The sequence below is a fragment of the Callospermophilus lateralis genome, chromosome 5, assembly GCF_048772815.1.
Source record: "Callospermophilus lateralis isolate mCalLat2 chromosome 5, mCalLat2.hap1, whole genome shotgun sequence".
NCBI lineage: Eukaryota > Metazoa > Chordata > Mammalia > Rodentia > Sciuridae > Callospermophilus > Callospermophilus lateralis.
In genome coordinates, this window is record NC_135309.1 from 153,935,502 (window position 1) to 153,953,495 (window position 17,994).

General features: G+C 43.3%; 1 protein-coding gene across 1 annotated transcript in view; it reads left to right on the forward strand.

The window, feature by feature from the left end:
• Positions 1–9,909: 9,909 nt before the first annotated feature.
• The window catches only part of Dnah5 (dynein axonemal heavy chain 5), a 281,736-nt gene continuing 273,651 nt past the window's right edge, over positions 9,910–17,994 (forward strand). The window contains exon 1 of the mRNA XM_077109537.1: positions 9,910–10,257. Coding sequence (XP_076965652.1) covers positions 9,910–10,257 — 348 coding nt within the window. The remainder of the gene's footprint in view (positions 10,258–17,994) is intronic.

A 17,994-nucleotide genomic window follows, 5' to 3' on the forward strand; every position in this document is an offset into this window, starting at 1 on the left:
CTTGATGGTTATTTTGAGAAATTTAAGAGGGGGCTATCTTTACTTGTGATACCAAAGAATAAGAATGGAATAATTTGAAGATATAAAACAGAAAGTTTCTTTGGCCACCCTTCTTGAGATAATACCAAGGAAAGACATGGTCGGGATGAAACTGGGGGGAGCTGACTGTTCGGCACGGGGTGGGCCGGACCCGTTTCTCCTTCTGGCTGCTGAAATGGAGGGCAGGCTCCTGATGATGACTCCTAGGAGGATAGACAGGTCTTGGCTGCTTGAGTTTAACTTTGAACATCAGGTAGGGGCTACCTGGCCTGGCCAGCTGTGAGGGGCGTTCCACCCTCACTCCTGTGGGACTGCTGGGGAGAGAGGCAAGGGCCATTCAGATGAGGAAAACAGAGAGATTTCCGCACAGAACCATGCATCTGCATTTCTCACTATGCAGATGGGTGAACTTCAGCTCGTTAAGAAAAGAGGTACAGTGTTTATTACTTTTAAATGTACAAAGCAATTAGGCCCAGGATAGCAAAGATTTGCCTAGCAGGAGCCCTCAGGGAATGGGATTTGATGAATACACAAGAATGCTTTCCAATTAACTTATCAATGATTTATGAATACATCATTCTCTGGAGTGCTTACAAATATTTGAAAAATGTAATTACTTACAGAAGGATTCAACAGGCTAAATTTTTCCCCTTCAAATAAATTTTGTATACACCATTCATTTACTTAGCAAATCCCTTCTTTACAAATAAGAAAAAGACACACTTGAGCCCAGCTCTTGATTGCATTATCACAAATGTCTAGTTCTGTGGAGTCTGAATTATGGGACACTGTACATCTAGAGTCTTGAGGTGCTGTATCTCTATGTTTACTTAAACAGTGGACTTGTAGGGCCACCTCAGAAGGAAAGGGGTTTCCAGTGTCTTGTTGCATTTTCTCATCCTGGGGAGTTCAACCCAAGCAAACGAGTAATGGTTGCCTCCACAGTAATCATGGCAAGTGGTATGAGATTTATTTAAGTTTTTAAAATGACATGAGGTAAAATATTATTTTTTATTTAAGTTGCCTTTTTTTTTTTGGTAGTATGGATTGAACCCAAGAGATCACTGAGCCACATGCCCAGCCCTCCTTATTTTTTATTTTAAGGCAGAGTATATCACTAAGTTGCTTAGGGCCTTGCCAAGGTGCTGAGGCTGATTTTGAACCTGCAATCCTCCTGCCTCAGCCTTCTGAGTCACTGGGATTGCTGGTGTGCTACACCATACCCAGCTCATTTAAGTCTTTATGTACTGCTTAAGTCTCTCTCTTGACATCTATCCTTATAATTAAGTTACTTAAAAACAATTATTTTTTATCCTGTAGTCTCAGTGACTTGGGAGGGTGAGGCAGGAGGATCACAAGTTCAGCAACTTAGTGAGACCCTATCTCAAAATAAAAAAATAAAAAATAAAAAAGGACTGGGGATGTAGCTCCCAGTGGTAAAGCACACCTGGGTTCAATTCCTAGTACCCCCTCCCCCCATTTTTTTTTTTTTTCTATCCAGAGTGGCCTTTATTCTCTTAACTAAAGAATCCTGGAGATAAATAAGGTGGTGACTGATTGGCTTTCTATCTGGAGCTGATGGATCCAATAAGGAAATGGTCTGAGAGAAATTTGAAGCTTTGAAGCTTTAGTGTCTGTGGTGATAAAGGAGAAGTCATTCATTCCCTGAACTAAAATATTCTTTACTTGCTCATGAAATTCAGTGGAGTTTACAAATTCTCTTTTTTGAGAGTAAAAGGCTTTAAGGAGTATAGCCTCCAAATAGGAAGCATCCCTGTTCTCACAACCCTGGAAAGAGAGATTCCTCAGTTCACACAAAGAAGGGGAATTAAGGATGACAAAAAAGTATTAAGGAGACTAAGCAAATGTTAAGTGGCAAGTAGGCTTTACTTGTTAGGATCTGACCAGGTCTTCCTTGGGTCCCTGGCACGTGGTGGCCTCAAGTTTGGTGCACTCACGAAACATTATATATGCCTCCTCTAAAGGTGGAGCACTGGGCTTCCTTCGCTATCTATATATCATTCCCTTTAGCCAGGGGGATCCTTAAGGGCAGGGATCATGTCTCATCCATCTCTTTCCCCTTGTAGAGTGTCTGGTACTGCTTGGCTGAAGGATGAAGGGATGAATGAATGGAGAAATAAATGAAAAATTATAACACGGGGTGGAGGTTTGAAAGAATGGGGAGAAAGTTCCTCCATCCTTGAAGCAGTCCCTTTTGGCTTACAGTAGACACCTGCTATGTCTTCTTCCCCAAATTCATCTGTTAAAGCTGCACCCCGCAGTGTGACTGTATTTGGACACATGGTTTGTAAGGGGCAGTTAAGAGTAAATGCGGTCACAAGGGCAGAGCCCTCATCCCTAGACTAGGAGTGGTGGTTATGTGGGGAGGGGGAGGGGGAGGGGGAGGGGGAGGGGGAGGGGGAGGGGGAGGGGGAGGGGGAGGGGGAGGGGGAGAGGGAGAGGGAGAGGTCTCTTTCTACATGCACACACTGAGGAAAGGCCATGTGAAGACACAGCGAGGAGGCAGTCACCTGTAAGCCAGAAAAAGTCCTCACCAGACATCAACTGTGCCAGCTTCCTGATTTGGTCTTCCAGTCTCCAGGACTATGAGAAAGTCCACTTAAGTTCCCTGTCTACAGTATGTTTTTTCTGTCAGCCGGAGTGGACCAAGACAACTCCTTATTGGGTTTCTGCCTCTCCCATGTCCTTCCTTCTCTGGTGGCTTCTTCTCCAGCAGGGATGGGTCTCTCAGTCTCACTGGCTTTGAGTCAAGCTGACTGCACCACGTGAAAGCGCCACCCAAGGTTCTCTCTTTGGTAATTGGGGTTAGGACATCTTGTCAGTCCCTCTCTTCTGGTGCTTGGCCTAAGGCTTTGTAAGTTGGGCGTCACAGGGCAACGCCCTTCTGCTGTGTGTGTGTGGGTGAGTGGGGGTCTGCAGAGAGCTATGTACAGAGAAGCAGGAGCTCAAAGCAGGTGCTCCTGTCCCACCTCCAGCTTCTGCTTCCTGCCCTTCTGTGAAACGTCCTGGATCCTCCCGGTAGCTCATCCTCTTTCCTTAAGCCAGTTGGAGAGGGTTTCTGTTTCTTTTCATCAAAGCAGCTTGACAAAGATGAGGCATTTTGAATTCATTTTCCCTTACTGGCTTAAGTGCTCAGAAAGGAGAATACAGACTATCAAGCATATAGAGCATGTGACAAAGTCTCCTCTTTTTTGGCAGGAGAAAAAATTTAAAGTGCCCAATTCTAGCAATTCTCTGGCATATATTCTCCCTGATATTCCTCTCCTAGTATAATCCTGTGATAGAGTATAGTTTTTTGGTTATTTCTGTCAGTTGGTGGTAGATGGTACACACATTTTCCAATTTCAAGATGGCAACTGAGAAAGAAAACTGTCCCAAATAAGGTCTGGTACAGAAAGTTTTTGCAGATATAATTTAAAACTCCTTTTGGGAAGATATTGGCCTTCCTGAGCAGTTTTCTGGTAGTTGAAGGATGTCAAGAAATCCTTCTGGAAAGTTTGTGCCTCACCATCTACCGAACTGACCATCTACCTTTGGGAAGTCTAATGTCACCAGGCGTATTTTACACTGTATCATAACAAAGTACAGTTAAAAATTAAAAGCCAAAGTTCTCATGTAAATAGAAAACAGCATGTTTCAAAGATTTTTAACTTATTAATGAGATTCAACTTGTTTAAGGAATGCAGGAATTTCCAAAGTATTTATCATCAGTGAAAGAATGTAAAGTTAGATATCAAACTGGTTAATGTTCTTCATGACAGTAAAATATTTGTGAAGCTCTTTTGTCTCAGACAGAACTCATTTTCATTTTTACTGGACAGAAATCTGTAAGTTAACAACTGTTACTTCACAGTCTCTGCTGTAACCAATGGTAAATATTATTCCAAACAAATGTGCATTCCCCTGGAGGTGGGTAGTTTTCCTGCTGTACAGGAAGACTGAAAAATCACACAAGATTTCTCATTTACAAGTTTTGGAAAAATTTTCTTTAACAGTCAATTCTTCTTTTTCTATAAATACCTTTAACATAAGGAAATCTTTGAATTGGCTGCCTCTTGTGGAGAATTTGAAATAAAACTTTGACACATGCTTTTCTCAATTTGGCTGAGAAGTCACTTTAACATTTAAATGTTAAGAATTATTAGTAAGGTCATCCAAGTACTAGAAAGCAGCTGTTAATTGGATGGGTTATTCCATTTGTTTTTGATAATCTGAGGCTACATCTTCAAGGTCCAAACTTGTAAAGATAATTTATATTATAAAGAACTTGTACATTTATACCATTTTTACCACTAAATTTTTTCCAACCATTTAAGTAATGAATTGGTTATATTCAGATATAGGTGGAAAATATTATTTTGCTAAATGGTAGAATCATTTTATGAAGCTTTATTGTTTTTATTAGAACATCACACCTTGGCAAAAAATGAAATTTTATTATATATATTTCATGCCAGCACTTAATTCCAATTGTAATTGCATTTTTCAAATGGCTTGTTAAATTTTACTATTAGATATTGAAGTCTGAACACTGTTTTTGCTGGCAATACATTTTCTATATTTAGATAGAAATATTTTTGGTAAACTATGATTTAACTATGATTTATAAACACATAAAGCACAGTGCAAAAGTCTTTTGTGTTGTTTTTTTTACCTATAGGTACCTTTTTAGTTTCATCCTTCTGTGGCAATCTAATTTTTTCTTGGATGAATGAAATCATTCATCCTGTGTGATCAACTTTCTCCATCATTTTGTTTTTGGTGGAAAGTTTAAGTTTTAATTATAAAAATATTTTGATCAGTAAAATTTTGAAAATCATGGCACCTCAAAACCTATCTTTCTTATGTTCATTTTGGATGAGCTGGTTTTGAGAAGGAGTAATTCATAAAACAGGACTTAGGAGCAAAGCTGAGGTTTCCTGGGGGAAGAAGTGATTTTGTGGTGAACAGCAGCATCAGCTTCTGTCCAACTTCCCAGCTTGCTCTACAGATTCTGAACTTGCCTATTCCTTGAAATAGGTCTCTTTATATATATAATGTGTACAGTTTTCATATGTGCATGTGTTTGTATGCAACACATATATTCCTCTGGTAGACCCCTGACTAAAAGGACTATTAGTACACTTTTGCAACAGGTAAACAAGATTAGGAACTAGCAAACCAAGCCCCTCTCCCCAACAAGGAAAATCCCTTAGAATAAGTTAACTTTTAAAATTTAAAAACCTCTAAATCTGAGGTTCGCTGCTTCCTTAATTCCTTCCATTCATTAGTATTCCCAAACTGTAATAAAATACACTACACATATAGCAGTCTTGAGTTTGTGTTGCTAAACTGGCTTTAAAGATAGGGTAGCATCAAATATATGTCTGCCTCAAGCAGATTCTTAATTGCAAACAACAGAATGGACCATCTCTGATTGAAGGACATGTGCATACACACACTCTTACACACACACACACACACACACTTACACACACACACACAGTATTAAAGGAATAAAGCTACTGGGAAGCTCAGAAGAACGGAGAAAGTTGGATAGAGGTGTTTGGAAAATAGCCAGGAGGACACCTGCAGCTAGGAGCACAGCCAGACATCCTGCCACAAAAATGATCTTTTGAGGTCATTTCTACCATTCTGGCTGCTCCTGGACACACAGATTGGCAGGTTTCTGTTGCCACAACTACCCTAGGAAACTAAACATCACTGCTATACTGCCACTCCTGCCAGGATATATTGTCTACTATCCACGTTCTGGGGTCATCTGCTTCTGACTCAGGTCCAAGGTGGGTACATTTGGTTGAGTCTGAGTGATGTGATGAGGCCCTAGGTGTAAAGGTGCCTGGGAAGGTACTGGATACTTGCAGTTTCTATAAGGGATGGAAGGTTCCTCTTGGCAGGAAACTCTCCAAATATAAGAAGGGGTAGTCAGCCAAAGAGGACAAAGGCCCTCTCTAGTGCCTTGGCATCTCTCCTCTTTGGAAGTCAGCATGGGAGCAGCAGTTTAGGTGTGAGGAAGTACAGTCAGGAGTTCTTGGCTATAAGCAGCAGGAAAGCAGAGCTGGGAGAGACCAAGAGGAGCAAGCTGAGCAGCCAAGTGCTGGATGGAGCTGAGTATGGTGCCCATGGGCCTCGAGGACTACAATGACCAGAAGAAAGAGGACATCTGCACGGAGCGAGTGCTGTGCAGTCAGTCCACAGAGCCTACGGGAGCATTCTGAATCAGAGAAGAGGAACTAGCCCTGCTCACTGCTGCCTGACAAAAGCAACCCAAGCATGGCTCACCGTGGACATTTGTTCCTCTTCCAGCAGCGCTGACACCCGCCTCCGCCAGGGGCTTTGCTCAGCTCATCTTACACACTTCCACACTCTGTCCCCTCTGAGCCCTCTTGTCACCTAACTCCAAAAGAGGGAGGGGATTCTGGTGGTGGCAGTCAGGGCATGGAAGAGATGCCACTTGCCCAGCATCTGTACTTGGGTGGATTTGAACAGAACCAATGTGAGACTTTATTCACTGATCAGACGACTTCCTTCTTTGAGGTTGTGAAAGAGATGAAATTTATCTCTAACTGTGCAACCTGCAACTCTTGATTTATATTTGTAAAATAAAATCAACCTACAAAATATCTAAGAATAGTTGACAGTTGCTATGTTACTTAGTTTTGGGTAACAGGAAACACAATGGACAATACTTTAGACAAACAGGGGACTGATTTCCCCTGAGACAGGCAATTGTTATTCTTGGTTCAGAGATTCAAAGATATCAAGGCTATCATTTCTGTAATTCAAATGATTATGCTCTTAGGGTCAGATATGGTTGACCACAAAGGTTCTAGGTATTATGACCACATTTCAGGTGGAAGAAGGTGTGAAAGGGATAGCTGGGTCTCTTTCATTTGGAAAGCAAGAGTATTCCCTGGAGCCCAAGACTGCAATTACGGTTCACCAGCCAGAACTGTCACAAGACCACCATAGGTGCAAGAGGGAACTGGGGACTTATTCTTTCTAGTAGATATGACTGTAGTGATGGACAAGAAAAAAAAAAAATTCATGGAACACCAGGGAACTGACAGAGCGTGCAAAGCCTTGCCAGCTGACAGTCAGACCTTGAGAAGGAAATGGGTGACTGTGAAGTATTGCAATGTACTAAAAGAGCACCGAGAGGTTTGCTTTCTAGACCCATTTCAGTCAACAAATAGCTATGTGACCGCCAGTGAGTCAGACTTTATTTTCTCTTCCATAAAATGCTAATCTTTTCTATAAAATTAAATCATCATCTAGATTGTCAATTCTCGGACCTGAAATTTTACATTTCTATGTAATTAGTCTTGGTGCCCATGATGCTTTGTGAACAGACGAGGCAGAAATCACCCTGTGTGCATTCTGTTAGTCTTCCTAGATTAAAGAGGGACTTTTTTTGAGTACCTTTTGAGTCTTGGGCAATAGAGGCATCAAGTATGAATTTATTTTAGTGCGGACTTTAGATTGAGGTTTACTTTAAAATCTTTTAGGGAAAGACGCGTGTGTGTGCGCGCGTGCATGCATGCACAGTACTAGGAGTTGAACCCAGGGCCTCATAAATGCTAGGCAAGTACTCTATCATGACTCCATCTATGTCCCCAGCTCTTTGTTTATTTATTTTTTTAAAATTTTGAGACAGGGTCTTGCTAAGTTGCCCAGGCTGGACTCAAACTTGCCATCCTCCTGCCTCAGCCTCCTAGTAGCTGGGATAACAAGTGTGTGCCACTGTACTCTGTTGGAATGATTTCCTTGAAGCAGGTTATTGAGAGTCCTCAATGATGGTGAAGTTTCCAGTGAGCTTCCAGGACAGGCAAGGCCTAAGTCCTCAAGCATCTTCCTCACCAGTCTGCCATCTCCCTCAGGCTCAGATCACTGAGTTGACTCCATTTCCAGAAAGGCAAGCTTAAGAGGAAACCTGAGGGAAGTGCAAGAGAGCTTTTGGCCAAGGCACCTGTCTCATTCTGCCCCCAAATTTCTTGCAGTAGGAATTAATCTACAATATTAGTTGGGAAGGCAAAAGAGGATCCTATAGAGGTAGTGTCCATGGGAGAGGGGCATTAAGTATTCATGATGGACTGGCATAGCTGGGGAAGGTCTGGGATCCAGATTATACTTCTGCTATAGCTTGGGGTCCTCAATGACATACACTTCTCTGCCAGCAAAAGACTTACCAGAAAGGGAATATCGAGGACAAAAAAATGTCTAGTTCACAGTTTTGCCTAAGGCAGTGCAGATTAGGGAACTATAAGTTGTATTAGCCAAGCTGTAGCCCTCCACTCCTTCTGAAGTCAGCCAAGCCTGTGCAGTGTCCCAGCACCCTGGAAGGTGGCTTTCCCCCTGCCTACAGATGTTAGGCAGGAGCCACATTGCCAGGGTTCACAGATCATTCTACTCTTCTGTTTATGTGGCTGTGGGCAAGCTGCTTCATCTTTCTCTGTGTTTCTTCTGTAACAGGGGCAATAACGATCATGGCCAAGTTTAGAAGGTGTTTTAAGATAAAATGAGTTAATGCACAAAAATCACCTAGAAAAATGTGAGCTTTCATTCTTCCTTCTCAGATCTACCCTCTGTGGAGAGTCTTTTCCCCTGCAGATGCCTTCTTTTACCAAGCTGAGTTTTCATCTCTTTTAGAATAATAATTCTTTTCTTGGGGGCTGGGTTCTAAAGTCTTTGGGTGATGATTATGGCGATAATAGGATATTAACCCTGGCAAAATTGTAATGAGGGAAGACGGGCCATAACACTTTGCAGTTCCTGACAGAGCAGGGGTAAAGGGAACTCATTTACTTTGAACCCCAGGTCAGCATCTTCTTTAGGTGTACATATAAGGCATTGCATGACAAGGATGCCATTCTAAGGCAAATTTACACAAATTGCCTACAAAGCCAGATAGTTAAGAGGACATATAAAATTTTCTGTTTCTGAGATTGTTTATGTTGCTTTAAAAACATTTTTCTTTTTTTCCTGGTGAGCATCAGAACAGTTGTTTAAGAGTTAATGAGGTATTTGGTAGGCATTACGAATTAACACAGTTCTTTCCTCCTCATGGTGATTTGGGGCTGGTCTTCCTAGAGTTTAAGTCTAGTACACCTGCCCTTTCCAAGATAGTAACAAGCAGTTGCATCTGATTATCCAGCACTTGAAATGTGGCTAACCTGAACTGAGATGTGTGTCAGCATAATTTGGGGGGACCAAGTAAGATTAAAAGAATGTAAAATATTTCATGAATAATTTGTATATTGATAATACATTGAAATAATAATTTTGGATATATTAGGTTAGATGAAAAATATTATTGAAATGAATTTCACCTGAGTTTTACTTTTTGAACTGTGGCTTTTAGCAAATGCGAACCTATACAAATACCATGCATAATATTTCGATTGGACAGCGCTGGCCCAGATAAGATAGGAGAGTTTGCAGATAGAAAATATTTCTACTCAAATTCCTTTTTAAAGCCCTTTAAGGCAGAGTTGCTTGGAATTCATACATGCCACTGCAGGTATTTTTCTGGTGGGGAGACAGTATTGAGGAAATTATCTTTGTCACCTCCAGGTTAAAATTCAAGGTTAAAAATTTCCATTGAAGTCTAAGACGAAGAAGCAATTGTAAAGGTACATGGCAAGGAAACAATGAGAAAAATTCAAGTATGATTCCAGGCTTGGGAAGCTGAGCGAATTAAAACTGAAACCTCCTAAATTCTATTTGAATTATTATCTTTTTCTCCAGCTATCTTTTTCTCATTTAAGCAATTTCCAAATGAGCAGATGTGGCTATATGACACTGGAAATATTCTTCAGCTGAGACCTAACAGAAAATTGATGTGAAGAAATGGTATCTGGGGCCCAAAGCTCTGGATTTCGCCTCTCCTCTGTAGTAGCCCGCTCAGAGCCCGCTGTCCAGCAAGCTGTTGGTCACTGGAGCCGGGAAGAGCCCCGCTGCGCGAGGGGTGGGTGGACCCGGCCTGGTCCAGGCGGAGCATTGCTCGTCGCCAGGGCAACCGCAGGAGCTGCAAACAGCCCGGCAAGCCAGGCGACGCGCGGCCAGAGTGGACTCCGGGGACAGCCGCCGGCCAGGGACAGCGTGGGCAGCGGCTGCGCCGGGGTCTCTGCACTGGGCGGCGGCCACGGTGCGGCGAGTCCCTGCAGAGCGCCGCAGCGCAGCGCCATGGACAAGCTGGTACTGTGCGTGCTGGGTCTGCGTGGTGCTAGCCCAGCCCGGTCCGGCCCGGCCCGCCGCGGCGCATGCGCAGCCGGGAGGCCCAGGGCTTTCGGGCCCCGGGGTGGTGACAGTGGCCGTGGGTGGTGAGGGTGGGAACAGGCTTTTGTTCTGGGGTTAAACTTTAGCGTCTGAGGCCTGAGAGCGCTTTCATGAGCTTTTAGGGTGAGAGTTGCTGTTTCTTGAGTTTTTCAGGGTTTCTTCTTACATGATAGTTGTCAGTCACGCCCACCAGGGGGACCAATAAAATGCAAACGTGATAGGTCCGGGGGTCACCTTTCCCTTTGCGTCTTTACTCTGCCGTTTTCCTTCTTCCCCTTGGTGCTAGCGATGTGGACTCAAGCAACCCATTGTCCCATAGCGAGCATGAAAGATATCTAGGTGGGGCGAACGTAGCTTTTGCGTCAAGTTTGTTGGTTGTTACTAGCTCTCATTAGCCCTTAGGTTTGCACAAAAGCAAATGTTTAGTTCCCTTGGAGAGAGGGAGAGGGAGTGTTTGCAAAAAAGTCCCTCTGGGTGGTTTCCTTCTGTCCTCTACGCTTGCCTCGGTGCACAGCAGGTGAGATGTAGCTGGCGTGCTGTGCATTCAAATCAGCTCTCTCTTCCTTTGGTCTTGCTTTTTCTTACCAAAAAAAAAAAAAAATTTAGTGCCCTCCTTGCCGAAAATGCAGGCAATCGCTCTACCAGTGAGCTACACCCTAGCCCGGCCGCCCTCCCTTCCCCCCCTCTCTTTTTATAATGAATATTATGAAATGAAAGAAATTCGGCAAATTGCATTTGCTTTCTAGGGAGATTATATTTGTATATTTTAATCTAGCTACTCTATTGTGCTAATCAATAAGATGCACCCTGTAATGATTTAATAAATATAAATTTATACCTATTAAATTAAGAACAATGTATATATATATATGTATATATATACATATATATATAAAATATATGGCTTATCTACTTAGTGTTTTTCTCCTCTCTGTGAAATTCTTGAAAGATTTTAATTGACGAATAAAAGTTGTATGTTTACCATATACAACACATAGTTATGAAATTCATGTATAATGTGAAATGGCGAAATCAAGCTAATTATCTTATACATTTCTTCACATACTTATCCTTTTTGTGTGTGTGTGTGTGTTGAAAATACCAAATCTACTCATTGATTTTCAAGAATACAATACATTGTTACTAACTCTAGTCACTCTGCTGGTCAAGAGATCTTTTGAATTTATTACTAGAAACTGAAAATTTGTTTTATTCAATTACTATCTCCCAAACCCATGGTAACCTCCATTCTGTTCTCTGATTCCAGACTTTATTTTTTTTTTTTAATTCGACTTGTGAGATCATGCAGAAATTTCTCTGTAAATAATTACCATGCTCAGAAGTTGCTGTTTTATTCTTTCAAGGTTCTTGTTATGGGAATCACATGTTAATATTATCAATATTCTTGTTTGTATGTAATTTACTTATCATACATACATGGAGTTTCCAATAGATCCATTGTGTGACACTTAGTTCATTTTAGTCTTTATGAAGACTCTTCTTCCCATTGTCAAAGCAAATGGTGACCATAAGATGACAGATGATGGCATTGCTGCTTTGAATACCAGTAAGATCGTGACTTTTTTTGTTTGTCTTACTTTAAATTCCATAATTATATAATAATATATTTACCACACTTTACTATATAAGGATATAAAACACTACTATTAGCTTTTGATGTTCTTATGTTTTATTAATTAAGGTTGCTGTGTTTCACTGCTGTACTCTTTGCCTCCAATTTTCTCTGATCTGTTCAAGTTGAAGTTAAAATTATCAAGTCTCAGTAGTATTTCAAGAAATCAAGTTCAAATACCTCGCTTTATCTATTAAGTTTGTAAAACCCTGTCACCCTGAATGTTATTGAACAATGTTTAATAACATGTTTATAATTAATAAGCAAAAATGATTACTAAATGAATACATTTTCTATTTTATGAAAATATAAATGTTTATAAATGTGTATAAGAAACAGAATAAAAGAATATATACTAAAATATTGATACTGATTGTAATTAGTGGCATTAAAGAGGATTTTACTTTTTCTTTATTTAAAAATTTCTATTATAAATACATGTATAGATGTATTATATGTGTGTGTATATATATATATATATATATATATATATATATACATGTATACATAATAGTGAAAAAATTATAAATTATAATGCTTCTAAAATGTTTGTAACAACTTCTCCTGAGACAAAGTGAGCATCCTTTGGTAAATATTTCCTGTTTTCTGTGCCCATAGGTCACATCATTGTAAATACTTCTTTGCAACTCATGCTTTATCCCCCAGCTGAGCAAACAGCTCCTCTTTTACATAAATTGGAAGTAGGTGGTAAATGAGCATGCCCGGATCAATGTGAGGAACAGCAAAAGAAACAAAAATGTATGGCTGGGTCTTTCTTTCCCACAGAGCATCACTCTCTTGATATTCTTCCATGGCAGCTTCTTCCCCTAATCCAAGGTTGAGAGGGAAAAGATTTCAGCAGCCCTAATCATTTATCATCAGTGCTGCAGATGTGGATTTCTGTAGTTACATTATTTAGGATAAATAGACACTGAAGCCAAATTTAATGCATATAAATTGTCACATCCCTGAAATGTGACCTTCACAGAACTTTGCATTCCTCAGGGGAAGGCAGGCGTTCCTGGTTTCCCCCAGGCCTGGGTAACGCCATTTCTGAAGCTAATATCAGAATTAGAAAAAAGATGCTGTGAATGTGACTATTTCGAGGAATTGGTTCCTGCTAGCGGCATAGAAATGCCAGGAGGAAGTTTTCCTGGTACAGATTCTCCTTTCGTCATGCTTAGCTCTTCCCTGCCACTGAGCACAAAGGCTGTTTATTTATACCTCTCTACTGTTTGCACTTGGCTTTGCTTCTTATGGTCTTTAACAAACAGACCAAAAAAAAAAAAAAAAAAAAAAAGAGTATGCGCTGTTCACTCATTACTTGTCTATGGATAAAAGCAGATAGCTTTAACTACCCCACAGGGCTATTTCCCAGACTGCTGAGTCTCCTCCAAGGAAACCTGCGTGAAGACAGTGTGTGGATTGTCTGTCCTCTCTTGTCAGGAGCAGGCCCAGCCCACTGCCAGGTTCCCGTGTGCCTAGGAGGATGTCAAATTGGCTGAATGGATGCTTTCCTTTTATATTTACCCCTCTGGAGAGAAAATGCATAGAAAGGGAGGCTGGAGTAGGAAAAATGGTATTAAAGATACTTGAGCAGTTCAGTTCAATTCAGCCAAACCTTATTAAGTAACTATATGTTTAAAGTGCTGTGGGAAAGCTCTGGGGAGCAGGACCTTTCCTTCTTTCCTTCCTCCATTTTTCTTTTCCTCCCTTCCATCACCCTCCCTCCCCCTTTTTTCATTCATCTCTTCTTCCCCCTCCTTTCCCCCACTCCTGCCTTCCTCTTTCTTGCACTTTACTCCTCCTTTTCTTCTTCCTCCTTCCCTCTCTCCCCTTCCCAGCCCTCCCTTACCTCCTTTCCTGCTTTCCTAGGTACCATATGTACTCAGTGCTCTCTAACAGACCTTTTCTGAGTTCCCTTTGATGGCTCTGAAGTATCACAATTAATTACATCATTTCACAATTAATGATGTTTCTCCCCTTTTCTTGTGGGGACCAAGTAAGATGTACGATTTGTGCCCACTGCCCACTGATTTTGGGTAACTTAAAGAAAGCCATCTGGCCCAACCCTAGGTGATACACTGAGAAGAGCAGCGCCGTGCTTGACAAAGCCCTGGGAGGAACTGTCCAGCTAATGCTGCGAGTCTGCTTATCTGAGAAAGCAGACATGGTACCCACCCCAGCCGCGGTAATAGAGTCATGCTTGGATTCCCATAAGCCACCATTTCTACCCAGGGACACAGTTAGATGTCAGATGTCTTTTTTTTTTTTTTTTTGAAGCAGCCTCCAGGTGGGGTTGGCAGGGCTTGGCTGAGGGCTGCAGGCTGAGCCCATCGCCACCACCCCAGGGAGTGGTTGCGGATTTCTGTGGACCAACTGGATATTAGAAAAAAATAAAAAATCTTATTTTTGGAAAGCTGCAGGCCATGTGGGTCATTTCTGAGTATTCTTTAGCCTGTTTGGTGTAAAGAATAAAAGGGCTTGTGGTATATTAGCGTCCTTAGCTGCCTTCTTTCATTAAGAGAAGCAAAGCAAGGCCTGGCTCTGAAAGAAGTACCATTGCTGATTGTGGCGATGTGCCCCAAGAGGCTCAACCCAGTGTAAGGATCTGGGCCGGGAAGGGGGCATGTCAAGCTGATACCCTGGTGGGGAAGATGGCTGTGGAGAGGGCACAGAGGGGTCTACTCTACAGCCAGCAAGAGGCTGGGAGGGGAGGAGCCCTCCAGCTAGAAGAGGTGGCTTTGTGAAGAGCTGAGGCTTGGCACAGGCCTGGGGAGGAGCCCAGTGGGATGGAGCCCACTGATCATCCTGTAGCAATGGCCAAGGTCCAGACAGAGCTTTGATGAGCATCAGTGAGAGAGAAGGAAGAGGAGCCGGTCCTCCAGGAAACTCAGAGCTTCAATTTAATAAAAGACACCAACGTGAGCGGGGGATGTGGTGGCTCAGTGATCGAGTGCTCCAGCCCCCAACAACACACACACACCACAAAGGCTTTAATGTCGTAGCTGACAAGGCAGGTAAGCTTTGCTAAGCACAGCAGCCAAGTGCTCACTATGTGTTATGGGCAGAATCGGGGACTCCTCCAACGCATAGGTTGAAGTCCTGAGTCCTCCATCCCTCAGAAGGCAACTTGGAGGTAGGATCTTTAAGGAGGTGAGTAAAGTCCAATGAGGTCATTTGTGTAGGCCCATGACTGGTGTCTTTGTAAGAAAAGAAGATGAGAACACAGACACATACAGAGGGGCAGCCACGGTGGGGCAGAGCAAGAAGGTGGCCGCCTGAAAGCCCAGGAGAGAGGCTCAGGAGGAACCAAGCCTGTGGGCACTTGATCTGGGACTTCCAGCTCCAGAACCCTGAGGAAGCCGGTTTTCACTGTTCAGGTGTCTGCAGTGTTCTGTTACGGCAGCCCAGGCCACCTACATGCTCTGCTGAGCAGCATCCACAGGTGACCTTCACCTCTGGTGGAGCTTGTGAGCAGGTGCTGGTGTGATCTCTGGCTCATGGATGAGAAAACTGGGGCTTACAGAGGGTAGTCTCAAGGTGGCTCAAGGACACACAGCAGAGGCATGTCAGGGACCAACTCAGACTCTAGTCATTCAGAGCTAAGGCCCAGGCTGCTGTCCACTTTGTCTTTTGGGATAGCTGGTGGTAGGGACCGTGGGGGCTGGTGTGAGGAGGAGGGGGAGTGGGTTGGGACAGAGACCTAAAGGAGTCCGGACCTGGGGAATGGATGGGCTCCTTGGAGTGACCCAAGAGTCCGTTCCCTGCCTGGTCCTTGTGGTCATTCTTTCTGGATGTTGCCTGCATCCTGTCAGCACTGTCCAGCTCAGGATATGGCAGTATGCCTCCCACACTCTCTGTCCACTGTCTCCTCCTTTACTGTGCCAGAAAATTCTCCATGAGTCTCTATTCATGGAGTCTCGACTTTTAAGACACAATCGTGATCCTGAATGTGAATTTAAATGCAAACTGCAGACTCCAGGGAAGAGAGACAGAGCACTAAATTTTCATTCTTTTCAAATCAGACATTTGACTTACAAAGAAGCTGGTCATGGGCTGCGTTCTGAGGACTTTCCTCATCAGTAGATGTGACTTTTGAAGAAGTCCAAAGCCCGTTGAATCCTGAGGGACCAAGGTGGTGTGTGGATGAGTGACTAGAGGTCCAGCAATGTTCCCGGTTGCCATTTGGTCATTATTCCATGTCCAACAAACATTATTGTGAGGCAGTGATGCTGGGGTTAGAGAGAGAAGAGGGGTACGTACCTGCCCGCAGGGAGTTTAAAGTTAAAATCGAAGAGACAGAGAGGCCATTTCATTGACAATGGCCAGCTCTGTGTTGGGAGCAGTCGCTGGACTGTTTTTACATGGAGATCTGGGGACAAGACTCCTCCCAGGAGGGTCAAAGAGGGCTTCCTGGAGAGGCAAAGCTTGAGGTGAAGCTGGACAATGAAATGGAAGAGAGCAACGTGGACGAGAGGAGGGCTGGCCGTGAAGGAAGGAAGGGCTGCAGGGATTGGAGCAGCTAGGATTCCGGTCACGGAGGTGTGGCAAGCTGAGCTTGCAGAAGGAGTCCCAAGACCTACCATGAGGGGATCATGCACCAAGTTTGGACTAATCCTTGAAAACAGGAAAGAGAGGGGTCAGGTGAACAGCTGCACTTCCCAGAACAAGAGCCACCTAGGAACCATGGGCAAGATGGTTTGGGATAGATGGGACCAGAAAGGGAGATAAAAGTTGATTGCAGAAATCCAGGAAGAAAGTTATGAACAGGAATTGGGAATCACTCACTTTACCAGCTAAAAACCACTGCCGCAGGTTAATTGCAAGGTCAGAGAGGCCAAATCAGTTTTCTTAGGTCACACAGCTAATTAGCAGCAGAACTAACACTAGAAAAGAAAGATGGGAAGATGGTCATCATTGTCTGAGGGCTTGGCATGTGTGAGGCACACTACACACACATACACACACACACACACACACACACACACACACACACACAATCCCCTTTCATGTTCATGGCTCCACAAAAAAAGTGTGGTAGTTCTGTTTCACTGATGAACATGCAAAGACTCAGAGAAGTTGAGTGATTTGCCTAAGGCCAAACAGCTTATAAGTGCAGTGATGGGACCAGAGCTTCTATTCCAGGTGCTGTCCCCATTGGGTATTGATAACTTCTGCGGTAAAAGATGCATTTTTAGTAGTGTACAAAGGACTAGAAAATGATGCCTTATTGATAAACTTAGGTGAGGCTCAAACTGTTGCTTTCCAGGGCTGAAGAACCCTGGGCTGTACTGACTGCTTGCTCTAGGGTTTGGCACATTCCCTCCCCCTCCCCTGCCCTCTCTAGATTAGGCACCAAAAGCCTTTAATTAGATTGTCCACCTCAGAGGAAGGTGCTGGAACTGATCTCTTGCTTTGCACTCCTAGGTGGCCTGATGACCCACAGTGTTCTTCTCTCCTTTCTTCCACATGAACAACAGTTGGGCCAGGGTGATTCGGCTAGGGTGATTCTTGATCTAGATCTGATGTTCCTCTTTCACAATAAAAGACATTTAAACAGATACAAAGCAGCAATATTAGCAGTATTTCTGGGCTGGGGATGTGGCTTGGTGGTAGAGCCCTGGCCTGGCATGCATGAAACCCTGGATTCCCAGCACTGTAGAAGCATGTTCTTCCAAATCAAAATTGAAACTCTAGAAAGTTGGAGATTGTCCTGGGTGTCATTGCTGTGTATCGGGTCACCCCCAAACATCGCGGCTTAAAATAGCAACGATCGTCTTCCCATTTCTGTGGGCCACTTGGGTGCCTCTGGCTTGGCGTGGGTCTCCCATGTGGCTGTGGGAGGCTGGTGTGCTGTGGTTGCCCAGCATCTTCTCTCCACAGGGTCTTAGACAGCTCTGTGGGGCGTTTCCACGTGGGCTACTCTGGGCTTCCCCACAGCAAGGGGGCATCAGGTCGTGGGCTGCTCTCACCAAGGCTGAAAGCTTCACGGAGGGACTATTCCAGAGGGTGAGGTGGCA